The following is a 27,993-nucleotide window of genomic DNA, read 5'->3' on the forward strand; positions in this document are numbered from 1 at the left end:
GAACAGAACAGAGGAGAACAGAACAGAACAGAGGAGAACAGAACAGAGCAGAGGAGAACAGAACAGAGGAGAACAGAACAGAACAGAGGAGAACAGAACAGAGCAGAGGAGAACAGAACAGAGGAGAACAGAACAGAACAGAGGAGAACAGAACAGAGCAGAGGAGAACAGAGCAGAGGAGAACAGAACAGAGGAGAACAGAACAGAGCAGAGGAGAACAGAGCAGAGGAGAACAGAACAGAGGAGAACAGAACAGAGGAGAACAGAACAGAGGAGAACAGAACAGAGGAGAACAGAACAGAGCAGAGGAGAACAGAACAGAGGAGAACAGAACAGATCAGAGGAGAACAGAACAGAGCAGAGGAGAACAGAGCAGAGGAGAACAGAACAGAGGAGAACAGAACAGAACAGAGGAGAACAGAACAGAGCAGAGGAGAACAGAACAGAGGAGAACAGAACAGAGCAGAGGAGAACAGAACAGAGGAGAACAGAACAGAACAGAGGAGAACAGAACAGAGCAGAGGAGAACAGAGCAGAGGAGAACAGAACAGAGGAGAACAGAACAGAGCAGAGGAGAACAGAGCAGAGGAGAACAGAACAGAGGAGAACAGAACAGAGGAGAACAGAGGAGAACAGAACAGAGCAGAGGAGAACAGAACAGAGGAGAACAGAACAGAGCAGAGGAGAACAGAACAGAGGAGAACAGAACAGAACAGAGGAGAACAGAACAGAGCAGAGGAGAACAGAACAGAGGAGAACAGAACAGAGCAGAGGAGAACAGAACAGAGGAGAACAGAACAGAACAGAGGAGAACAGAACAGAGCAGAGGAGAACAGAACAGAACAGAGGAGAACAGAGGAGAGGAGAACAGAACAGAGGAGAACAGAACAGAGCAGAGGAGAACAGAGCAGAGGAGAACAGAACAGAGCAGAGGAGAACAGAACAGAGGAGAACAGAACAGAACAGAGGAGAACAGAACAGAGCAGAGGAGAACAGAACAGAGGAGAACAGAACAGAGCAGAGGAGAACAGAGGAGAACAGAACAGAACAGAGGAGAACAGAACAGAGCAGAGGAGAACAGAACAGAGGAGAACAGAACAGAGGAGAACAGAGCAGAGGAGAACAGAGCAGAGGAGAACAGAACAGAGGAGAACAGAACAGAACAGAGGAGAACAGAACAGAGCAGAGGAGAACAGAACAGAGGAGAACAGAACAGAGGAGAACAGAACAGAGGAGAACAGAACAGAGGAGAACAGAACAGAGGAGAACAGAACAGAGGAGAACAGAGGAGAACAGAACAGAGCAGAGGAGAACAGAACAGAGGAGAGGAGAACAGAACAGAGGAGAGGAGAACAGAACAGAGCAGAGGAGAACAGAGCAGAGGAGAACAGAACAGAGCAGAGGAGAACAGAACAGAGGAGAACAGAACAGAGCAGAGGAGAACAGAACAGAGGAGAGGAGAACAGAGGAGAACAGAACAGAGGAGAGGAGAACAGAACAGAGGAGAGGAGAACAGAACAGAGGAGAACAGAACATAGGAGAACAGAACAGAGGAGAACAGAGGAGAACAGAACAGAGGAGAACAGAACAGAGGAGAGGAGAACAGAACAGAGGAGAGGAGAACAGAACAGAGCAGAGGAGAACAGAACAGAGGAGAACAGAACAGAGCAGAGGAGAACAGAGCAGAAGAGAACAGAACAGAGCAGAGGAGAACAGAACAGAGGAGAACAGAACAGAGGAGAACAGAACAGAGGAGAGGAGAACAGAACAGAGGAGAGGAGAACAGAACAGAGGAGAGGAGAACAGAACAGAGGAGAGGAGAGAACAGAGCAGAGTAGAACAGAACAGAGGAGAACAGAACAGAACAGAGGACAGAACAGAGGAGAGAACAGAACAGAACAGAGGAGACAGAACAGAGGAGAGAAGAACAGAACAGAGGAGAACAGAACAGAGGAGAGGAGAACAGAGGAGAGGAGAACAGAACAGAGGAGAACAGAACAGAGGAGAGGAGAACAGAACAGAGGAGAACAGAACAGAGCAGAGGAGAACAGAACAGAGCAGAACAGAACATAACAGAGTAGAACCGAACAGATTAGAACAGAACATAACAGAACATAACAGAGTAGAACAGAACAGAGTAGTACAGAACAGAGGAGAGAAGAACAGAACAGAGGAGAGGAGAACATAACAGAGGAGAGGAGAACAGAACAGAGGAGAACAGAACAGAGGAGAGGAGAACAGAACAGAGGAGAACAGAACAGAGCAGAGGAGAACAGAACAGAGCAGAACAGAACATAACAGAGCAGAACATAACAGAGTAGAACCGAACAGATTAGAACAGAACATAACAGAACATAACAGAGTAGAACAGAACAGAGTAGAACAGAACATAACAGAGTAGAACCAAACAGATTAGAACAGAACATAACAGAGTAGAACAGAACATAACAGAGTAGAACAGAACATAACAGAGTAGAACAGAACATAACAGATTAGAACAGAACATAACAGAGTAGAACAGAACATAACAGAGTAGAACAGAACATAACAGAGTAGAACAGAACATAACAGAATAGAACAGAACATAACAGAGTAGAACAGAACATAACAGATTAGAACAGAACATAACAGAGTAGAACAGATTAGAACAGAACATAACAGAGTAGAACAGAACATAACAGAACATAACAGAGTAGAACAGAACATAACAGAATAGAACAGAACAGACCATAACAGAGTAGAACAGAACAGACCATAACAGAGTAGAACAGAACATAACAGAGTAGAACAGAACCGAACAGATTAGAACAGAACATAACAGAGTAGAACAGAACATAACAGAATAGAACAGAACATAACAGAGTAGAACAGAACATAACAGAGTGGAACTGAACATAACAGAGTAGAACAGAACATAACAGAGTAGAACAGAACCAAACAGATTAGAACAGAACATAACAGAGTAGAACAGAACATAACAGAATAGAACAGAACATAACAGAGTAGAACAGAACATAACAGAGTAGAACAGAACATAACAGAGGGACTGAACCCAGATTAAGAAAATCCAACAATCCTCAATTAGCCAGCTGCCACAGGGCCTGATAGACTGGGTCTCACTCTCAGTCACACCAAACACAATGTTTACACTGTTTACACTCTAGAGACAACATATACCACAACTGACTGACACACACACACACACACACACACACACACACACACACACACACACACACACACACACACACACACACACACACACACACACACACACACACACACACACACACACACACACACACACACACACACACAACTAAACAGCCCTGCAACAACACAATACACCACACAACAGCTCAGCCCACAGCCAAATTGGAAATGCTCAGCAGAAGACTAGGGACATCAGAAGTGGTGGATGGCACACATCTCACTGACCTCACAAGTTGTGGGTATATTAGTATTTATTAGGGATCCCCATTAGCTGTTGCCAAGGCAGCAGCTACTCTTCCTGGGGTCCAAACACATCAAACCATCCACATTACATAGAAAACAACAGATAAAACAGTGAACTGTGTTTGTACTGAACAAAGTCAAGATAAAACAGTACATCATATAACATCCCTACATCACCACATGTCCACAACCACCATACAACAATATCACAATGTGTGTGTCTGTACCTTTGTGTGTGTGTCTCTCTTTTTCCTTTTTTTAACTAGGCAAGTCAGTTAAGAACAAATTCTTATTTTCAATGACGGCCTAGGAACAGTGGGTTAACTGCCTGTTCAGGGGCAGAACGACAGATTTGTACCATGCAACCTTCCGGTTACTAGTCCAACACTCTAACCGCTAGGCTACCCTGCCACCGCTAGGCTACCCTGCCACCGCTAGGCTACCCTGCCACCACTAGGCTACCCTGCCACCACTAGGCTACCCTGCCACCGCTAGGCTACCCTGCCACCGCTAGGCTACCCTGCCACCACTAGGCTACCCTGCCACCACTAGGCTACCCTGCCACCGCTAGGCTACCCTGCCACCGCTAGGCTACCCTGCCACCACTAGGCTACCCTGCCACCACTAGGCTACCCTGCCACCACTAGGCTACCCTGCCACCGCTAGGCTACCCTGCCACCACTAGGCTACCCTGCCACCACTAGGCTACCCTGCCACCGCTAGGCTACCCTGCCACCGCTAGGCTACCCTGCCACCACTAGGCTACCCTGCCACCGCTAGGCTACCCTGCCACCGCTAGGCTACCCTGCCACCGCTAGGCTACCCTGCCACCGCTAGGCTACCCTGCCACCACTAGGCTACCCTGCCACCACTAGGCTACCCTGCCACCACTAGGCTACCCTGCCACCGCTAGGCTACCCTGCCACCACTAGGCTACCCTGCCACCACTAGGCTACCCTGCCACCGCTAGGTGCTAAAGCCCTGCCACCGCTGTGTTCCTGCCACCACTAGGCTACCCTGCCACCGCATTATAGCTAGGGGTGCCACCACTATAACACCCTCTGTGTTCTGTTAGACAGGTAACTCTTTATCCACATTATAGCAGGGGGTGTAAAGCCATAACACCCTCTGTGTTCTGTTAGACAGGTAACCCTTTATCCACATTATAGCAGGGGGTGTAAAGCCAGAACACCCTCTGTGTTCTGTTAGACAGGTAACCATTTATCCACATTATAGCAGGGGGTGTAAAGCCATAACACATATGTGTTTCCAGCAGCAGACTATGATCCATAATGTCAAAAGCTGGAGTGGCAATATAGTCCGCTATTATCCTCAGTAATTTTCCATCCAGATTGTCAGACCCCGGTGGCTTGTCATTGTTCATAGACAACAAAACAGAATTCACCTCTTCCACATTGACTTTACGGAATCAAAAGTACAATTCTTGTCTTTCATAATTTGGTCTGATATACTTGGATGTTTAGTGTCAGCGTTTGTTGCTGGCATGTCATCCCTAAGTGTGCTTATCTTGCCAATGAAAAAGTCATTAAAGTAGTTGGCAATGTCAGTGGGCTTTGATGAATGAGCCATCTGATTCAATGAATGATGGAGCCGAGTTGGCTTTTTCCCCCCAAACTTAATTTAAAGCTTTTTACTTTCATTCTTTATATAATTTATCTTTTTTTCATAGTAGTTTATTTTTATTTAGTCACGTGATTTCTTAATTTTCAGTATGTTTGTCAATCAGTTGGGGCGGCCAGACCTTCTGTCTCAATCTCTCTCAACCATACATTTTTTCAATTCCTCATCAATCAAGGGGATTTAACAGTTTTTACAGTCATGTTCTTAATGGGTGAAAGCTTATTAGTAACTGGAATAAGCAATTTCATAAATGTGTCAAGAGCAGCGTCTGTTTATTCCTCATTACATACCACAGACCAACAAATATTCTTTACATCATCAACATAGGAATCACTACAAAACGTATTGTATGACCTCTTATTCACTATATTAGGCCCAGCCTTTGGAACGTTGGTTTTCCTAGATATGGCTATTATATTGTGATCACTACATCCTATGGATCTGGATACTGCTTTAAATCACATTTCTGCAGCGTTAGTAAAGATGTGATCAATACATGTTGATGATGTCATTCCTGTGCTGTTTGTAACTAGCCTGGTAGGTTGACTGACAACCTGAACCGGTTACACCAGGTAACTAGCCTGGTTACAGTTTGACGTTTTTTTCTTGAGAGGGCAGCCAGTCAATATTTAAAATCACCCAGAAAATATACTTCTCTGTTAATATCACATACATTATCAAGCATTCCATACATGTTATCCAGATACTGACTGTTAGTACCTGGTGATCTATAGCAGCTTCCCACCAGAATGGACTTTAGGGGAGGCAGATGAACATGTAGCCATATTACTTCAACAGTATTTAACAGTAAATCGTCTCTAAGCTTTCCAGGACTGTGGTTCTGAATAAGCATTACATGGGCTTTCTCCTACCTATCTTTCCGATTTGGTCCTGCCGTACATACCTATACGTACGCTATGGTCACAAGACGCAGGCCTCCTTACTGTCCCTAGAATTTCTAAGCAAACAGCTGGAGGTAGGTTTTTCTCCTATAGAGCTCCATTTTTATGGAATGGTCTGTCTACCCATGTGAGAGACGCAAACTCGGTCTCAACCTTTAAGTCTTTATTTAAGACTCATCTCTTCAGTGGGTCATATGATTGAGGGTAGTCTGGCCCAGGAGTGTGAAGGTGAACGGAAAGGCTCTGGAGTAACTGAACCGCCCTTGCTGTCTCTGCCTGGCCGGTTCCCCTCTTTCCACTGGGATTCTCTGCCTCTAACCCTATTACAGGGGCTGAGTCACTGGCTTACTGGTGCTCTTCCATGCCGTCCCTAGGAGGGGTGCATCACTTGAGTGGGTTAAGTCACTGACATGGCCTTCCTGTTCGGGTTGGCGCCCCACCCTTGGGTTGTGCCGTGGCGGAGATCTTTGCGGGCTATACTCGGCCTTGTCTCAGGATGGTAAGTTGGTGGTTGAAGATATCCCTCAAGTGGTGTGGGGGCTGTGCTTTGAAAAGTGGGTGGGGTTATATCCTGCCTGTTTGGCCCTGTCTGGGGGTATCATCGGATGAGGCCACAGTGTCCCTTCCCCTACGCGGAATCTGGCAGGATTCCAGGACAGACAGCAGTGCTCACAGCAACTAAGCCCAACAGAGCCGCTGGATCCAAAACTAAAGTATAGAAAAACACTGTCAGCTTTACAAAAACAATAAACCGAGGTCTCTCGTTCAGCTTTCAGCGTTTCAACAGCGGTCAACAACAAACATACACTACCGGTCAAAAGGTTTCAAACAACTACTAATTCAAGGGTTTTTCTTGATTTGTACTATTTTCTACATTGTAGAATAATAGTGAAGACATCAAAACTATGAAATAACACATATGGAATCATGTAGTAACCAAAAAAGTGTCAAACAAATCAAAATATATTTTATATTTGAGATTCTTCAAATAGTCACACTTTGCCTTGATTCGCACACTCTTGGCATTCTCTCAACCAGTTTCACCCGGAATGCTTTACCAACAGTCTTGGAGGAGGAGTTCCTACATATGCTGAGCACTTGTTGGCTGCTTTTCCTTCACCGACAAACATACCACGCTCAGAGTCACTTATGTCACTTGTTTTGCCCATTCTAACATTCAATCGAACAGTAACTGAAAGCCTGATATATATAACAAGCCACGTGACTCACTGTCTGTAGGAGCGAACCATTTTTATGAATGGGGTGTTATACCTAATAAACCGGTCGCTGAGTTTAATTGATCAAAATTGGCATATTTATGGCATTCTAGCTTAACCCAGTCCTCCTTTAAGACTCCATAGTGTTTCATCTGTAGGTGTTACAGTCCTCCTGTAACACCTACAGTATGTATGTTTTGTTCGATAAAGTTTATTTTATATCCAAAAATCTCAGTATACATTGGTGTGTTATGTTCAGTAGTTCCAAAAACATTCAGTGATTTTACAGAGCCACATCAATTCACAGAAATACTCATCATAAATGTTGATGAAAATACAAGTGTTTTACATGGAACTTTAGATAAACTTCTCCTTAATGCAACCGCTGTGTCAGATTTCAAAAAAGCTTTACTGAAAAAGCACACCATGCTATAATCTGAGTACAGCTCTCAGAGACCAAAACAACCCAAACAGATATCCGCCATGTTGTGTAGTCAACAGAAGTCATAAATAGCATTATAAATATTAATTTACCTTTGATGATCTTCATCAGAATGCACTCCCAGGAATCCCAGTTCCACAATAAATGTTTGATTTGTTCCATAAAGTCCATCATTTATGTCCAAATAGCTCCTCGGGCAAGTCCATGCGAAAGTTCAGATTAAAAGTTATATTACAGTTCACAGAAACATGTCAGACGATGTATAGAATCAATCTTTAGGATGTTTTTATCATAAATCTTCAATAATGTTCCACCAGAGAATTCCTTTGTCTGTAGAAATGCAATGGAACTCAAGCTAACTCTCACGTGAACGCGCAAGACTGAGCTCGTGGCTCTCTGGCAGACCTCTGACTCATCCCCCTCTCATTCACCCCCACTTCACAGTAGAAGCATCAAACAAGGTTCTAAAGACTGTTGACATCTAGTGGAAGCCCTAGGAAGTGCAATATGACCAATATCCCACTGTAACTTCGATAGGAAATTAGTTGAAAACCTACACACCTCCAATTTCCCACTTCCTTGTTGGATTTTTTTTCTCAGGTTTTTGCCTGCCATTTGAGTTCTATTATACTCACAGACATCATTCAAAGAGTTTTAGAAACTTCAGAGTGTTTCTATCCAAATCTACTAATAATATGCATATATTAGCAACTGGGCATCAGAAGCAGGTAGTTTACTCTGGGCAGCTTATTCATCTAAGCTACTCAATACTGCCCTCAGCCATTAGAAGTTTCTAAGACTCCATAGTGTTTCACCTTTATAAATACTACAATACAAACATGAATATTGAAAATCACTTTTTGTTCATTTGAAGCATTTATGTAATCAAAACAAGCACATAAAGGCTTCATAATCCATAAAGTTCATGTAAACTGACTTAAATGATCTCATAGAACAAAACATAACATCTCGTAAGCCTGTGTTAACCTTAACCAGTCCAGACAGAGACCTCACTGCCAGGGCCCAGGGGCAGCCTACCAGTCCAGACAAAGACCTCACTGCCAGGGCCCAGGGGCAGCCTACCAGTCCAGACAAAGACCTCACTGCCAGGGCCCAGGGGCAGCCTACCAGTCCAGACAGAGACCTCACTGCCAGGGCCCAGGGGCAGCCTACCAGTCCAGACAGAGACCTCACTGCCAGGGCCCAGGGGCAGCCTACCAGTCCAGACAAAGAGCTCACTGCCAGGGCCCAGGGGCAGCCTACCAGTCCAGACAGAGACCTCACTGCCAGGGCCCAGGGGCAGCCTACCAGTCCAGACAAAGACCTCACTGCCAGGGCCCAGGGGCAGCCTACCAGTCCAGACAGAGACCTCACTGCCAGGGCCCAGGGGCAGCCTACCAGTCCAGACAGAGACCTCACTGCCAGGGCCCAGGGGCAGCCTACCAGTCCAGACAGAGACCTCACTGCCAGGGCCCAGGGGCAGCCTACCAGTCCAGACAAAGACCTCACTGCCAGGGCCCGGGGCAGCCTACCAGTCCAGACAGAGACCTCACTGCCAGGGCCCAGGGGCAGCTTACCAGTCCAGACAGAGACCTCACTGCCAGGGCCCAGGGGCAGCCTACCAGTCCAGACAGAGACCTCACTGCCAGGGCCCAGGGGCAGCCTACCAGTCCAGACAGAGACCTCACTGCCAGGGCCCGGGGCAGCCTACCAGTCCAGACAGAGACCTCACTGCCAGGGCCCGGGGGCAGCCTACCAGTCCAGACAGAGACCTCACTGCCAGGGCCCAGGGGCAGCCTACCAGTCCAGACAGAGACCTCACTGCCAGGGCCCAGGGGCAGCCTACCAGTCCAGACAAAGACCTCACTGCCAGGGCCCAGGGGCAGCCTACCAGTCCAGACAGAGACCTCACTGCCAGGGCCCAGGGGCAGCTTACCAGTCCAGACAGAGACCTCACTGCCAGGGCCCAGGGGCAGCCTACCAGTCCAGACAGAGACCTCACTGCCAGGGCCCAGGGGCAGCCTACCAGTCCAGACAGAGACCTCACTGCCAGGGCCCAGGGGCAGCCTACCAGTCCAGACAGAGACCTCACTGCCAGGGCCCGGGGGCAGCCTACCAGTCCAGACAGAGACCTCACTGCCAGGGCCCGGGGCAGCCTACCAGTCCAGACAGAGACCTCACTGCCAGGGCCCAGGGGCAGCCTACCAGTCCAGACAGAGACCTCACTGCCAGGGCCCAGGAGCAGCCTACCAGTCTAGACAGAGACCTCACTGCCAGGGCCCAGGGGCAGCCTACCAGTCCAGACAGAGACCTCACTGCCAGGGCCCAGGGGCAGCCTACCAGTCCAGACAGAGACCTCACTGCCAGGGCCCGGGGCAGCCTACCAGTCCAGACAGAGACCTCACTGCCAGGGCCCGGGGCAGCCTACCAGTCCAGACAGAGACCTCACTGCCAGGGCCCAGGCAGCCTACCAGTCCAGACAGAGACCTCACTGCCAGGGCCCAGGGGCAGCCTACCAGTCCAGACAGAGACCTCACTGCCAGGGCCCAGGGGCAGCCTACCAGTCCAGACAGAGACCTCACTGCCAGGGCCGGGCTATGACAGTGGCCTTGCTCCTCCTCGTCTTCCTCCCCTCGACAGTTCCTCTAGTGCCGGGATGGGCAGCTAGAGGTCCACAAACCAATAATAAATATATATCTAAACTACAAGTTCAGATAGCTGGCCACTAGCCTAACTTACCAATCAAAAACAAATAGCTGACATGGCCTAATTGAGTGACCTCTGTTTCACAACCAAATGTTCTGAATTGCACCTTGTGTATTCTATTATTCTAACTGTCAACAGTAAGTTGAGACCCTGACTGAGTTCTGAAAAAAATCGAATATATATTTTTCATTTTGTATTAAATATTTTTTAGGAACTTAGTTGGAGTCTCAACTTACTTTTAAAAAGTATTTGTTTCTCTTCCCTGTCACGAGGGAGGGTCGCTAAAATGTTTTGCTCACAAGGTGGGGGAGGGGCGATGTGGGTACATGGGAACTACGGCGGCCACTTGTGATGAATTACGTTGTTTTGTGGCCCCAAACCCATCAAAGTTGCCCATCCCTGCTCTAGAGAGCGTGCGGGCTCTCCAACTCCTCTTCCCGAAACCAAGCTGACGACTGCCAGAGACCCAGCGGCCGCGACCCCCTTCTGTGAACATTGGTGAGCCTACAAGTGATGAGACGGATTGCCCTGACAGCGAGTAGTCAGAGTTCCTGAATACTGTATATAGCTATAGATAAGCTAGACTGCACTGTCTGCATAATGAAACAATCCCTAGTGAGCGATCGTTTTGACGATGGACTGATTGTATTATGTGGCACAAAGTGTCTATCCAAGCTGCGAGAGAGCATGAGGACATCTAAGGTATAAGCATACAGGTCAGTTGTATATATACATTGGTTACTGATTAGTATGCAGTTGCAATGTTTGAATTTCCATTGACCGTGGCCAAAAGTAGTGCACTACATAGGAAATAGGGTGCCATTGGCCCTAGTCGAAAGTAGTGCACTACATAGGAAATAGGTTGCTGGAAGTCTGAACAACTGGGCAGTACTACCCTCTAGCTACATCGATACTGAAGAAAATATAAACACAACATGTAAAGTGTTGGTCCCATGTTTCATGAACTGAAATAAAAGACCCCAGAAATGTTCCATATGTACCAAAAAAGAGCATTTCTCCTTTTTCCAAGATGATCCGTCCATAACAGGAAGCTGATTAAACAGCATTACCATTACACAGATGTACCTTGTGCTGGGGACAATAAAAGGCCACTCGAAAATGTGCAGTTTTGACACGCAATACAATGCCACAGATGTCTCAAGTTTTCAGGGAGCGTGCAATTGGCATGGTGACTGCAGGAATGTCCAGAGCTATTGAGAACTTAATGTGGATTTCACTACCGTAAGCCTCCAGCATAGTTTTAGAGAATTTGGCAGTACGTCCAACCGGCTTCACAACCGCAGACCTTGTGTAACTACGCCAGCCCAGGACCTCCACATCCGGCTTCTTCACCTGCGGGATCGTCTGAGACCAGCCACCCAGACAGCTGATGAAACTGAGGACTATTTCTGTCTGTAATAAAGCCCTTTCATGGGGAAAAACTCATTCTGATTGGCTGGGCCTGGCTCCCCAGTGGGTGGGCCTATGTCCTCCCAGGCCCACCCATTGCTGCGCCGCTGCCCATTCATGTGAAATCCATAGATTAGTGCCTAATTTATTTATTTAAATTGACTGATTTCCTTAATAAACCCCAGGAAGAGTAGCTGCTGCCTTGGCAGCAACTAATGGGGATCAATAATAAACCCCAGGAAGAGTAGCTGCTGCCTTGGCAGGAACTAATGGGGATCAATAATAAACCCCAGGAAGAGTAGCTGCTGCCTTGGCAGGAACTAATGGGGATCCCTAATAAACCCCAGGAAGAGTAGCTGCTGCCTTGGCAGGAACTAATGGGGATCCATAATAAACCCCAGGAAGAATAGCTCTTGCCTTGGCAAGAACTAATGGGGATCCATAATAAACCCCAGGAAGAATAGCTGTTGCCTTGGCAAGAACTAATGGGGATCCATAATAAACCCCAGGAAGAGTAGCTGTTGCCTTGGCAAGAACTAATGGGGATCCATAATAAACCCCAGAAAGAATAGCTGTTGCCTTGGCAAGAACTAATGGGGATCCATAATAAACCCCAGGAAGAGTAGCTGCTGCCTTGGCAGGAACTAATTGGGATCCATAATAAACCCCAGGAAGAATAGCTGTTGCCTTGGCAGGAACTAATGGGGATCCATAATAAACCCCAGGAAGAGTAGCTGCTGCCTTGGCAGGAACTAATGGGGATCCATAATAAACCCCAGGAAGAGTAGCTGCTGCCTTGGCAGGAACTAATTGGGATCCATAATAAACCCCAGGAAGAGTAGCTGTTGCCTTGGCAGGAACTAATGGGGATCCATAATAAACCCCAGGAAGAGTAGCTGTTGCCTTGGCAAGAACTAATGGGGATCCATAATAAACCCCAGGAAGAGTAGCTGTTGCCTTGGCAGGAGCTAATGGGGACCCATAATAAACCCCAGGAAGAGTAGCTGCAGGAACTAATGGGGATCCATAATAAATACAAATACAAACTCAGTAAAACCAATGAAATTGTTGCATGTTGCGTTTGTTCAGCATAATTGTAGCAGCATCATACTGACTGGGCTTCATCTGTAGAATAACACCTGTGACTACTCCTTCTGTTAAAGAGTGACTGCCTTTAAAAAAACAACAAATCCCTTTGAAAACGGCCTGTGGTATCGATATGAGTCAGTAACAAAGTGTAAATAGGATCATTTTAGTCATAAAGTCAGTCTCATCCAACAGAGTTTGGAACATATGTGCATCTCACCGGGTAAATTATTATTTTTATTTTTTATTTGACAATGTCCATTTTCTCACTAACATGCGGTGACCAGCTCTCTATCCAATAGCATAGACCGTGAGACAGACCTGCCCAACAGCTCTGACTGTTTACATAAGAAATACTGCACAAAAACTAAAACATCCTCGTACAAAAATTCAAAATTAATTACAAATTTTTTAAGATATCTTAGATTCATTCTGGAGATTTTAAGGAAGTGAAATAAGCTTCCTACAGTGTTTCATGAGGGACCATCATCATTAAGAAAAACACGTGCCAATCAGCATGTTCAGGGGCTCTTTAGAACCTAATGAGGGACCTTGGGGTGATTCATTTGGAGTGGAATGAGATCTTTTGACAGTCAACCCAACTAATGGTTTATGGGTTCTCTGACCCTGGATTTCTTCGTATTGATTGGCGTGCTCTGATGCTCGTTAGGCAAAATGTTGTTTTTTTACATGGTTAATTTTGTGTTTGTGTGTGTGTGTGTGTGCCTGCATTCTACACCATATGTGATAGGATGAGGAGATAGGGTGTGTGTGTGTGTTTTCTCCTCCTGTCCTCTTACCTTCTTCAGGATCGTTCCGTGCCGAGGCCTCTAGCAGTGCCACACTAGCAGCAAACGATACGTGCCGTTTAGCCTCCATGGCGGTGGCATGATTAGCGTTCCTTCTCTTTTCCGCCTTGCGTTTCTTGTTCTGCATCTCCTTCTCGTACACGGCCCATCTCTTCAACTGCTGTGTGCGGCGCTTCTGGGCAGCCCTCAGGCGCTCCAGACTAGGCACCTTGTCCAGCTGCTGCAGCTCATTGAGAAGCTCCAGGTGGTTAGCCATGGTGGGGCCAGAGGTGGTGCCAAGTGGGACCAGGGCTGGCAGAGGAACCAGGGGTTGGAGACTGGAGACGGGTACTAGCACTGGCGTGGGGGACTGCACCTTCGGCTGCAGTAGCCTCCTCCCATCATCATCATCATCACACTCATCAGCTGTGACTAGACCACCTGCTGGGGAGACGGGGGGAGGGGGGAGAGCGAGAGCTGACATAAGTACAAAATAAAATGCTTTCTTGACCTCGGTAGCATAGAATATTAACTATAAAGGCTAAAAATTACAATGTGGAAGAACATCACATAGACTACTATGAAATTACAGCTGTTGAAAGGTACAGATAGGCTTCAGAAACCCCTTTCAACGGTGTCGTACTGGTAGCTTAGTATTCCACAAAGGATTAGCTACTCCTTGTTGTTTCCGCAGGCTCAATGCCCATCTGTTATCTTGTTTCATTTGATTACAGCCTCCTTCCCTCAACACTAATCTGTTACATAATACTGTAGTACAAACTCACGAGACATTACACACTCAGTGGAGTACACATTCACTAGACAGTACACACTCAGTGGAGTACACATTCACTAGACAGTACACACTCAGTGGAGTACACATTCACTAGACAGTACACACTCCTCCCAGTCCCAGTCCCTAGATAGGCAGTACTACACACTCACTAGACAGTACACACTTCTCCCAGTCCCTAGACAGGCAGTACTACACACTCACTAGACAGTACACATTTCTGCCAGTCCCAATCCCTAGACAGGCAGTACTACACACTCACTAGACAGTACACACTTCTCCCAGTCCCTACACAGGCAGTACTACACATTGGTTCATATTGTATACAACAATTACAGAAGCTACCTAGTACAAACTAATATTTTCCTGAAAATATTTTCCTGAAAAGTTTTGAGGGAGCGTGTAATTGACATGCTGACTGCAGGAATGTCCACCAGAGCTGTTGCCAGAGAATTGAAAGTTAATTTCTCTACCATAAGCCACCTCCAATGTCATTTTAGAGAATTTGGCATTACGTCCAACCAGCCTCACAACCGTCTACGTTGTGAACAGAGTGCCCCAAGGTGGCGGTGGGGTTATGGTATGGGCAGGCATAAGCTACAGATACCGAACACAATTCCATTTTATCTATGGATATTGGAATGCCCAGAGATACCGTGACGAGGCCCATTGTCGTGCCATTCATCTGCCGCCATCACCTCATGTTTCAGCATGATAATGCACGGCCCCATGTTGCAAGGATCTGTACACATTTCCTGGAAGTTGAAAATGGCCCAGTTCTTCCATGGCCTGCATACTCACCAGACATGTCACACATAGAGCATGTTTGGGATGCTCTGGATCGACGTGTATGACAGCGTGTTTCAGTTCCAGCCAATATCCAGCAGTTTCGCACAGCCGTTGAAGAGGAGTGGGACAACATTCCACAGGCCACAATCAACAGCCTGATCAACTCTATTCCCCTTTAAAATACATGTCAATTGTAAAGTATTTTGTCTGTACTGGCTTTTCGTTATGTGTCGAACCCCAGTAAGACTAGATGTGTCGGACCCCAGTAAGACTAGATGTGTCGGACCCCAGTAAGGCTAGATGTGTCAGACCCCAGTAAGACTAGATGTATCGGACCCCAGTAAGACGAGATGTGTCGGGACCCCAGTAAGACTAGATGTGTCGGACCCCAGTAAGACTAGATGTATCGGACCCCAGTAAGACTCGATGTATCGGACCCCAGTAAGACTAGATGTGTCGGACCCCAGTAAGACTAGATGTGTCAAACCCCAGTAAGACTAGATGTGTCGAACCCCAGTAAGACTAGATGTGTCGAACCCCAGTAAGACTAGATGTGTCGAACCCCAGTAAGACTAGATGTGTCGAACCCCAGTAAGACAAGATGTGTCGAACCCCAGTAAGACTAGATGTGTCGAACCCCAGTAAGACTAAATGTGTCGAACCCCAGTAAGACTAGATGTTGCCATTGGCGTCGGTTAATGGGGATCCTAATACAATCTAAACTCTAAATAAAAAAGCTAATGACTAACGGGGAGATGAAGAGTGGAAACAGTATGTGGATACCTGCTTGTCGAACATCTCATTCCAAAATCATGGCCATTAAAATGGAGTTGGTCCCCCCTTTGCTGTTATAACAGCCACCACTCTGAGGTCGGGCACTGATGTTGGCCGATTCGGCCTGTCTCGCAGGCGGCGTTCCAATTCATTCTAAATAAAGGTGTTGGTTGGGTTGAGGGTCAGGGCTCTGTGCAGGCCAGTCTTCCACACATCGATCTTGACAAACCATTTCTATGTAGTGAATTGTGCATATGCCTATCACATGTGACTGTCTGAAGAGTCACAATAGCAGCTCAAAGAGCAACACGTTATTGTAAAAGAAAATCCTGTAGGGTTTATTAACTGCATTCGGGTCGTGTGTGCAGTCTGGCAGTGTCAATTATACGTGTGCTTTGTATTTATGGTGACTTTGTGTGTAATAAATCCGCTCAGTTAAAGGCTTCCATGGGACCTGTTTGGATTATGTCCTATTTTATTTTGGCTAATCTGCTGCTGCACATGTTGTGTATTTTGTGGAATTGCATTAGTGCCACATTGGGACATTGTTTTTGTTGTAATTTCCCAGGTCATTGTATTTTTCCTGGAAATGTGAAGTGTGTTCCCGGATCAGTCCTGGGATCCCGGTTACCCATGTTAATCATCACCACCTACTACTGTTCAAACTTTCAACATCAACAGGTCCTTCTTACTGTATCGACAGTAACAAAACTAAAAACAGCCTGAAAATAAATATTATTTAAGAATTCAATACCTCAAGGTTTGTGGATATTATGCAAACAAAATGACTTCAACGGACAACTTGCTAGCAGTAGACATATAGCATCTCCCTATTTCTCTGTGACCGAAGTCCTTTGGTTGTGCAATAGCCAGCTCGGTGATAAATTGACTTGGTAATAACCAGCCTCAGACTTCCCACTGCGAAAAGCCCTCAAAAACAAACCAAGACAACGGGTTGTGTAAAAAGCAGTCGGCTCGTACCAGAAACATGCTGTGCCTCTCAATTCATTCTAAGCTAGGGATATTGGTTTATCGTTATTTCATATTAAGGCCTATTCTTATGTAGGAACTTTCCCCTTGAGAGAAACCATGGCTGCTGTTCACTTATCTGGTATCCTGTTGAAACCATGAAACCAGACGATGACTGCCAGATGTCAACACAGCTCATCTACTCTGGTAACCACATCCTGCCCTGTACTCATCCCACAAGATGTCTCACTCTTACTATTGAACACACGATCAGGTGGACATCTGTCAAATATACAGGGGGAAAAAACGATCTAATTTTCACCAGATACACTATTTCATCAGATACAATACTACAGCCGTCAAACTCCTCTAAAAAATAATCGTCAACTATCTGGATGTGAAATCATACCAAGGTCTTGGAGATCCTCCCGAAACTCAAACAACTCATCAATATGAGCACGGTTACTCCTCTGAGGGATTAATCAGGTAGCATCTTCCATCTCATATAAGCCAAATAGGATCCTGTAATCTAACAGGCCTATATAACCATGTGCATGCGACCATTAACATCTGCTAACCATGTGTATGTGACCAATTACATCTGCTAACCATGTGTATGCGACCATTAACATCTGCTGACCATGTGTATGTGACCATTAACATCTGCTAACCATGTGTATGTGACCATTAACATCTGCTAACCATGTGTATGTGACCAATAACATCTGCTAACCATGCGACCATTGACATCTGCTAACCATGTGTATGTGACCAATAACATCTGCTAACCATGTGTATGTGACCATTAACATCTGCTAACCATGTGTATGTGACCAATAACATCTGCTAACCATGCGACCATTAACATCTGCTGACCATGTGTATGTGACCAATAACATCTGCTAACCATGTGTATGTGACCAATAACATCTGCTGACCATGTGACCATTAACATCTGCTAACCATGTGTATGTGACCAATAACATCTGCTAACCATGCGACCATTAACATCTGCTAACCATGTGTATGTGACCATTAACATCTGCTAACCATGTGTATGTGACCAATTACATCTGCTAACCATGTGTATGCGACCAATAACATCTGCTAACCATGTGCATGCGACCATTAACATCTGCTAACCATGTGTATGTGACCAATTACATCTGCTAACCATGTGTATGCGACCATTAACATCTGCTAACCATGCGACCATTAACATCTGCTGACCATGTGTATGTGACCAATAACATCTGCTAACCATGTGACAATTAACATCTGCTAACCATGTGTATGCAACCAATAACATCTGCTAACCATGTGTATGTGACCAATAACATCTGCTGACCATGTGACCATTAACATCTGCTAACCATGTGTATGTGACCAATAACATCTGCTAACCATGCGACCATTAACATCTGCTAACCATGTGTATGTGACCATTAACATCCGCTAACCATGTGTATGTGACCAATTACATCTGCTAACCATGTGTATGCGACCAATAACATCTGCTAACCATGTGCATGCGACCATTAACATCTGCTAACCATGTGTATGTGACCAATTACATCTGCTAACCATGTGTATGCGACCATTAACATCTGCTGACCATGTGTATGTGACCATTAACATCTGCTAACCATGTGTATGTGACCATTAACATCTGCTAACCATGTGTATGTGACCAATAACATCTGCTAACCATGCGACCATTAACATCTGCTAACCATGTGTATGTGACCAATAACATCTGCTAACCATGTGTATGTGACCATTAACATCTGCTAACCATGTGTATGTGACCAATAACATCTGCTAACCATGCGACCATTAACATCTGCTGACCATGTGTATGTGACCAATAACATCTGCTAACCATGTGTATGTGACCAATAACATCTGCTGACCATGTGACCATTAACATCTGCTAACCATGTGTATGTGACCAATAACATCTGCTAACCATGCGACCATTAACATCTGCTAACCATGTGTATGTGACCATTAACATCTGCTAACCATGTGTATGTGACCAATTACATCTGCTAACCATGTGTATGCGACCAATAACATCTGCTAACCATGTGCATGCGACCATTAACATCTGCTAACCATGTGTATGTGACCAATTACATCTGCTAACCATGTGTATGCGACCATTAACATCTGCTGACCATGTGTATGTGACCATTAACATCTGCTAACCATGTGTATGTGACCAATTACATCTGCTAACCATGTGTATGCGACCAATAACATCTGCTAACCATGTGCATGCGACCATTAACATCTGCTAACCATGTGTACGCGACCAATAACATCTGCTAACCATGTGACAATTAACATCTGCTAACCATGTGTATGCGACCATTAACATCTGCTAACCATGTGTATGTGACCATTAACATCTGCTAACCATGTGCATGCAACCATTAACATCTGCTAACCATGTGTATGCGACCATTAACATCTGCTAACCATGTGACAATTAACATCTGCTAACCATGTGACAATTAACATCTGCTAACCATGTGTATGCGACCAATAACATCTGCTAACCATGTGTATGCAACCAATAACATCTGCTGACCATGTGTATGTGACCAATAACATCTGCTAACCATGTGTATGTGACCAATAACATCTGCTGACCATGTGTATGTGACCAATAACATCTGCTGACCATGTGTATGCAACCAATAACATCTGCTAACCATGTGTATGTGACCAATAACATCTGCTAACCATGTGTATGTGACCAATAACATCTGCTGACCATGTGTATGTGACCAATAACATCTGCTGACCATGTGTATGCAACCAATAACATCTGCTGACCATGTGTATGTGACCAATAACATCTGCTAACCATGTGTATGTGACCAATAACATCTGCTGACCATGTGTATGTGACCAATAACATCTGCTGACCATGTGTATGCAACCAATAACATCTGCTAACCATGTGTATGTGACCAATAACATCTGCTAACCATGTGTATGTAACCAATAACATCTGCTAACCATGTGTATGTGACCAATAACATCTGCTAACCATGTGTATGCAACCAATAACATCTGCTGACCATGTGACCATTAACATCTGCTAACCATGTGTATGTGACCAATAACATCTGCTAACCATGTGTATGCGACCAATAACATCTGCTAACCATGTGACCATTAACATCTGCTAACCATGTGTATGTGACCAATAACATCTGCTAACCATGTGACAATTAACATCTGCTAACCATGTGTATGCAACCAATAACATCTGCTGACCATGTGACCATTAACATCTGCTAACCATGTGTATGTGACCAATAACATCTGCTAACCATGTGACAATTAACATCTGCTAACCATGTGTATGCAACCAATAACATCTGCTAACCATGTGTATGCGACCATTAACATCTGCTAACCATGTGACAATTACCATCTGCTAACCATGTGTATGCAACCAATAACATCTGCTAACCATGTGTATGTGACCAATAACATCTGCTAACCATGTGTATGCGACCAATAACATCTGCTAACCATGTGTATGCGACCAATAACATCTGCTAACCATGTGACAATTAACATCTGCTAACCATGTGTATGCAACCAATAACATCTGCTAACCATGTGTATGCGACCATTAACATCTGCTAACCATGTGGATGTGACCATTAACATCTGCTAACCATGTGTATGCAACCAATAACATCTGCTAACCATGTGTATGCGACCATTAACATCTGCTGACCATGTGCATGCGACCATTAACATCTGCTGACCATGTGTATGTGACAATTAACATCTGCTGACCATGTGTATGGGACCAATAACATCTGCTAACCATGTGTATGTGACCAATTACATCTGCTAACCATGTGTATGCAACCAATAACATCTGCTAACCATGTGTATGTGACCAATAACATCTGCTAACCATGTGTATGTGACCAATTACATCTGCTAACCATGTGTATGTGACCAATAACATCTGCTAACCATGTGTATGCGACCAATAACATCTGCTAACCATGTGCATGCGACCATTAACATCTGCTAACCATGTGTATGTGACCAATAACATCTGCTAACCATGTGTATGCGACCAATAAAATTAGATTTGATTTGATTTAATAGTAGTGATAGTAGTAGTAGTATTGATAGTGGTAGTAGTAGTAGTAGTATTGATAGTGGTAGTAGGGATAGTGATAGTAATAGTAGTAGTATTGATAGTAGTAGTGATAGTAGTAGTGATAGTAGTGATAGTAGTAGTATTGATAGTAGTAGTGATAGTAGTGATAGTAGTAGTAATAGTAGTAGTAATGATAGTAGTAATGATAGTGGTAGTAGTGATAGTAGTAGTAATAGTAGTAGTATTGATAGTAGTGATAGTGATAGTAGTATTGATAGTGGTAGTAGGGATAGTGATAGTAATAGTAGTAGTAGTGGTAGTAGTAGGGATAGTAGTGATAGTAGTAGTAGGGTTAGTAGTAGTATCGATAGTAGTAGTGATAGTAGTGATAGTAGTAGTAATAGTAGTAGTATATATAGTAGTGATAGTGATAGTAGTATTGATAGTGGTAGTAGGATAGTGATAGTAATAGTAGTAGTAGTGGTAGTAGTAGGGATAGTAGTGATAGTAGTAGTATCGATAGTAGTAGTGGTAGTAGTGATAGTAGTAGTAATAGTAGTAGTATCGATGGTGGTAGTAGTGATAGTAGTATTGATAGTGAGTATTGATAGTGATAGTAGGACTAGTATTGATAATGATAGTAGTAGTGATAGTGATAGTAGTATTGATAGTGGTAGTAGTGATAGTAGTAGTAATATTAGTAGTATTGATAGTGGTAGTTGTGATAGTAGTATTGATAGTAGTATTGATAGTAGTAATGATACTAGTTGTGATAGCAGTAGTAATTGTGATAGTAGTATTGATAGTGGTAGTAGTGATAGTAGTAGTGATAGTAGTAGTAATAGTGATAGTAGTATTGATAGTGGTAGTAGGGATAGTGATAGTAATAGTAGTAGTAGTGATAGTAGTAGTGATAGTAGTGATAGTAGTAGTATTGATAGTAGTAGTAGTGGTAGTAGTAGTAATAGTAGTAGTATTGATAGTGGTAGTAGTGATAGTAGTAGTGATAGTGGTAGTAGTATTGATAGTGGTAGTAGGGATAGTAGTAGTGTTGATAGTGGTAGTTGTGATAGTAGTAGTATTGATATTAGTAGTAGTGATAGTAGTGATAGTAGTAGTATTGATAGTAGTAGTAGTGATAGTAGTAGTAATAGTAGTAGTGGATGTCATTATGAGTGGACGTGGGTGGATGTCATTATGAGTGGACATGGGTGGATGTCATTATGAGTGGACGTGGGTGGATGTCATTATGAGTGGATGTCATTATGGGTGGATGTCATTATGAGTGGACGTCATTATGAGTGGATGTCATTATGAGTGGACGTCATTATGAGTGGACATGGGTGGATGTCATTATGAGTGGACGTGGGTGGATGTCATTATGAGTGGACATGGGTGGATGTCATTATGAGTGGACGTGGGTGGATGTCATTATGAGTGGACGTGGGTGGATGTCATTATGAGTGGACGTGGGTGGATGTCATTATGAGTGGATGTCATTATGAGTGGATGTCATTATGAGTGGACGTGGGTGGATGTCATTATGAGTGGACGTGGGTGGATGTCATTATGAGTGGACGTGGGTGGATGTCATTATGAGTGGACGTGGGTGGATGTCATTATGAGTGGATGTCATTATGAGTGGACGTCATTATGAGTGGATGTCATTATGAGTGGACGTGGGTGGACGTCATTATGAGTGGATGTCATTATGAGTGGACGTCATTATGAGTGGACGTCATTATGAGTGGACATGGGTGGATGTCATTATGAGTGGACGTGGGTGGATGTCATTATGAGTGGATGTCATTATGAGTGGACGTGGGTGGATGTCATTATGAGTGGACGTGGGTGGATGTCATTATGAGTGGATGTCATTATGAGTGGATGTCATTATGAGTGGATGTCATTATGAGTGGATGTCATTATGAGTGGACGTGGGTGGATGTCATTATGAGTGGATGTCATTATGAGTGGATGTCATTATGAGTGGATGTCATTATGAGTGGACGTGGGTGGACGTCATTATGAGTGGACGTCATTATGAGTGGATGTCATTATGAGTGGACGTGGGTGGATGTCATTATGAGTGGATGTCATTATGAGTGGACGTCATTATGAGTGGATGTCATTATGAGTGGACGTCATTATGAGTGGATGTCATTATGAGTGGACGTGGGTGGATGTCATTATGAGTGGATGTCATTATGAGTGGATGTCATTATGAGTGGACGTCATTATGAGTGGATGTCATTATGAGTGGACGTGGGTGGATGTCATTATGAGTGGACGTGGGTGGATGTCATTATGAGTGGATGTCATTATGAGTGGACGTGGGTGGATGTCATTATGAGTGGATGTCATTATGAGTGGATGTCATTATGAGTGGACGTGGGTGGATGTCATTATGAGTGGACGTCATTATGAGTGGACGTGGGTGGACGTCATTATGAGTGGACGTGGGTGGATGTCATTATGAGTGGACGTGGGTGGATGTCATTATGAGTGGATGTCATTATGAGTGGATGTGAAACCTGTGTGTTCAACTGGGCTGTTCAACTGGGCTGTTCAACTGGGCTGTTCAACTGGACTGTTCAACTGGACTGTTCAACTGGACTGTTCAACTGGGCTGTTCAACTGGACTGTTCAACTGGGCTGTTCAACTGGGCTGTTCAACTGGACTGTTCAACTGGGCTGTTCAACTGGACTGTTCAACTGGGCTGTTCAACTGGACTGTTCAACTGGGCTGTTCAACTGGGCTGTTCAACTGGGCTGTTCAACTGGGCTGTTCAACTGGACTGTTCAACTGGGCTGTTCAACTGGGCTGTTCAACTGGACTGTTCAACTGGGCTGTTCAACTGGACTGTTCAACTGGTTCAACTGGGCTGTTCAACTGGGCTGTTCAACTGGGCTGTTCAACTGGGCTGTTCAACTGGATGTTCAACTGGACTGTTCAACTGGGCTGTTCAACTGGACTGTTCAACTGACTGTTCAACTGGGCTGTTCAACTGGACTGTTCAACTGGGCTGTTCAACTGGACTGTTCAACTGGGCTGTTCAACTGGACTGTTCAACTGGGCTGTTCAACTGGGCTGTTCAACTGGGCTGTTCAACTGGGCTGTTCAACTGGGCTGTTCAACTGGGCTGTTCAACTGGGCTGTTCAACTGGACTGTTCAACTGGGCTGTTCAACTGGGCTGTTCAACTGGGCTGTCAACTGAGGGACTGTTCAACTGGGCTGTTCAACTGGGCTGTTCAACTGGGCTGTTCAACTGGGCTGTTCAACTGGGCTGTTCAACTGAGTGTTCAACTGGACTGTTCAACTGGACTGTTCAACTGACTGTTCAACTGGACTGTTCAACTGGACTGTTCAACTGGACTGTTCAACTGGGCTGTTCAACTGGGCTGTTCAACTGGGCTGTTCAACTGGGCTGTTCAACTGGACTGTTCAACTGGGCTGTTCAACTGGGCTGTTCAACTGGGCTGTTCAACTGGACTGTTCAACTGGGCTGTTCAACTGGGCTGTTCAACTGGGCTGTTCAACTGGGCTGTTCAACTGGGCTGTTCAACTGGGCTGTTCAACTGGACTGTTCAACTGGGCTGTTCAACTGGGCTGTTCAACTGGGCTGTTCAACTGGACTGTTCAACTGGGCTGTTCAACTGGGCTGTTCAACTGGACTGTTCAACTGGACTGTTCAACTGGGCTGTTCAACTGGACTGTTCAACTGGGCTGTTCAACTGGACTGTTCAACTGGGCTGTTCAACTGGACTGTTCAACTGGACTGTTCAACTGGGCTGTTCAACTGGACTGTTCAACTGGGCTGTTCAACTGGACTGTTCAACTGGGCTGTTCAACTGGACTGTTCAACTGGACTGTTCAACTGGGCTGTTCAACTGGACTGTTCAACTGGGCTGTTCAACTGGACTGTTCAACTGGACTGTTCAACTGGGCTGTTCAACTGGACTGTTCAACTGGGCTGTTCAACTGGACTGTTCAACTGGGCTGTTCAACTGGGCTGTTCAACTGGACTGTTCAACTGGACTGTTCAACTGGGCTGTTCAACTGGGCTGTTCAACTGGACTGTTCAACTGGACTGTTCAACTGGGCTGTTCAACTGGGCTGTTCAACTGGACTGTTCAACTGGACTGTTCAACTGGACTGTTCAACTGGGCTGTTCAACTGGGCTGTTCAACTGGACTGTTCAACTGGACTGTTCAACTGGGCTGTTCAACTGGGCTGTTCAACTGGACTGTTCAACTGGACTGTTCAACTGGGCTGTTCAACTGGACTGTTCAACTGGACTGTTCAACTGGACTGTTCAACTGGGCTGTTCAACTGGGCTGTTCAACTGGGCTGTTCAACTGGACTGTTCAACTGGGCTGTTCAACTGGGCTGTTCAACTGGGCTGTTCAACTGGGCTGTTCAACTGGGCTGTTCAACTGGACTGTTCAACTGGGCTGTTCAACTGGGCTGTTCAACTGGGCTGTTCAACTGGGCTGTTCAACTGGGCTGTTCAACTGGGCTGTTCAACTGATTTACCCTCAAGAGGTTAACCGCTCTACCACAGGGGAAGAGCATCTAGATGCACAATAATACATAATATTGTGAGTTCCCCTGTAGGGTCGTTAACAAGGCCTGAAACATAGCTCGTGAGTTTCCCTGTAGGGTCGTTAACAAGGCCTGAAACGTGGCTCTTGTGAGTTTCCCTTTAGGGTCGTTAACAAGGCCTGAAACATAGCTCGTGAGTTTCCCTGTAGGGTCATTAACAAGGCCTGAAACATGGCTCTTGTGAGTTTCCCTGTAGGGTCGTTAAGAAGGCCTGAAACGTGGCTCTTGTGAGTTTCCCTGTAGGGTCGTTAAGAAGGCCTGAAACGTGGCTCTTGTGAGTTTCCCTGTAGGGTCGTTAAGAAGGCCTGAAACGTGGCTCTTGTGAGTTTCCCTGTAGGGTCGTTAAGAAGGCCTGAAACGTGGCTCTTGTGAGTTTCCCTGTAGGGTCGTTAAGAAGGCCTGAAACGTGGCTCTTGTGAGTTTCCCTGTAGGGTCGTTAAGAAGGCCTGAAACGTGGCTCTTGTGAGTTTCCCTGTAGGGTCGTTAAGAAGGCCTGAAACATGGCTCTTGTGAGTTTCCCTGTAGGGTCGTTAACAAGACCTGAAACATAGCTCTTGTGAGTTTCCCTTTAGGGTCGTTAACAAGACCTGAAACATAGCTCTTGTGAGTTTCCCTGTAGGGTTAGACACACACACCGTGGGTGAATGAAGTCACGTCTTGTGTCTTTTATGAGAAGGCGAAGCGTGCAGTAAAGTGGATTAGCGTCTCTATGTGGCAAATAGGAAATGTCCACTGTTTGTTCTGTTAAATAACATTAGCAGAGGACAGGAGTACTAGGACCTGCCACTGATCACATCAGTGATATTACCTGATACACACACACACACACACACACACACACACACACACACACACGCCCAATTTTTCAGTTTTTGATTTGTTAAAAAAGTTTGAAATATCCAATAAATGTCGTTCCACTTCATGATTGTGTTCCACTTGTTGTTGATTCTTCACAAAAAAATACAGTTTTATATCTTTATGTGTGAAGCCTGAAATGTGGCAAAAGGTCACAAAGTTCAAGGGGGCCGAATACTTTCGCAAGGCACCGTATATTATATTGGTGAACATAATATACTCTACAGGCATATCACATATCAAAGATCCAGAGTGGGAGTGGGATAGTTTAAAAATTATTGTCCATTTTATAAAGAGAAATTCAATAGTGTGTAACTTCAGCTCGCAATTTGTGAAGTTCCTGCATGTGGGCATTGCTGCATCTGCAAGAACGCCCACCCTCAAACATCCCATTGGTTCCTGCAAGAACGCCCACCCTCAAACATCCCATTGGTTCCTGCAAGAACGCCCACCCTCAAACATCCCATTGGTTCCTGCAAGAACCCTCAAACATCCCATTGGTTCCCACCCTCAAACATCCCATTGGTTCCTGCAGGAACGCCCACCCTCAAACATCCCATTGGTTCCTGCACGCCCACCCTCAAACATCCCATTGGTTCCTGCAAGAATGCCCTCCCTCAAACATCCCATTGGTCCCTGCAAGAACTCCCTCCCTCAAACATCCCATTGGTTCCTGCAAGAACGCCCTCCTTCGAGCACCCCATAAATTCCTGTATGAATGTCGTCCCTGCATCCCACTAGAACAGCAGCAGAAGAGAGGCTACGGTGACACTGTGCGCTAGCTAGCGACACCGTATTCTAGCTTGCTAGTTAGTGACACTGTATGCTAGCTTACTAGTTAACACACGGTGTCGACCCCGCCAGTTGTGTACCGGAGAAAACCGTGCCCGCCAGGCGGGTCCCTTCCTCCCACTAGCACTGCAGACGGGAGGCTAGGGTGACACCGTGTACTAGCTAGCTTGATAGTTAACTAGAATACATTGTTGTTCCCACCTGCTATGTACAAGGTGTCCTTCGCTTCCGCCTGCCGAACACCTGCCCTCGTCGTCATTAACAGAACTGCGGGAAAACAGTGGCGGACAGGCCGGGACGAAGAACGCTGTCCACCGGTGTATTGCTAACTAGCTACATTGCTAACTAGCTACCATTGCTAACTAGCTACATTGCTAACTAGCTACCATTGCTAACTAGCTACATTGCTAACTAGCTACCGTTGTCGACCTCGCCCCTTATTCTGTGGGGTTTATCCGCGGCATCCAAAGTCACTGTGCATTAGCGCCACCTACTGTACTTGAGCGCCTGTCCCTAAGAGAGAGTGACAGAGAGAGAGTGACAGAGAGCGAGTGAGAATGACAGTGAGAGCGTGACAGAGTGAGAGCGTAACAGAGAGAGAGAGTGACACAGAGAGAGGGAG

The 27,993-nt window shown here is 45.4% G+C and overlaps 1 protein-coding gene across 3 annotated transcripts in view; it reads right to left on the reverse strand.

The window, feature by feature from the left end:
* LOC118379254 (protein phosphatase 1 regulatory inhibitor subunit 16B-like) overlaps positions 1-27,993 on the reverse strand; it is a 171,820-nt gene that overhangs the window by 101,365 nt on the left and 42,462 nt on the right. For 2 of the 3 annotated variants that reach the window (XR_008144038.1, XM_052526471.1), the window contains exon 2: positions 13,661-14,089. Coding sequence is in view for 2 of the 3 variants with exons in the window: in XM_052526471.1 (XP_052382431.1) it covers positions 13,661-13,925 (265 nt within the window). In the remaining variant the exon portion in view is untranslated. Of the gene's footprint in view, positions 1-13,660; positions 14,093-27,993 lie in introns of all 3 variants that reach the window. The other variant, XM_052526472.1, reaches the window with a different exon arrangement.

This window comes from Oncorhynchus keta, chromosome 10 (genome assembly GCF_023373465.1).
Source record: "Oncorhynchus keta strain PuntledgeMale-10-30-2019 chromosome 10, Oket_V2, whole genome shotgun sequence".
Lineage (NCBI taxonomy): Eukaryota > Metazoa > Chordata > Actinopteri > Salmoniformes > Salmonidae > Oncorhynchus > Oncorhynchus keta.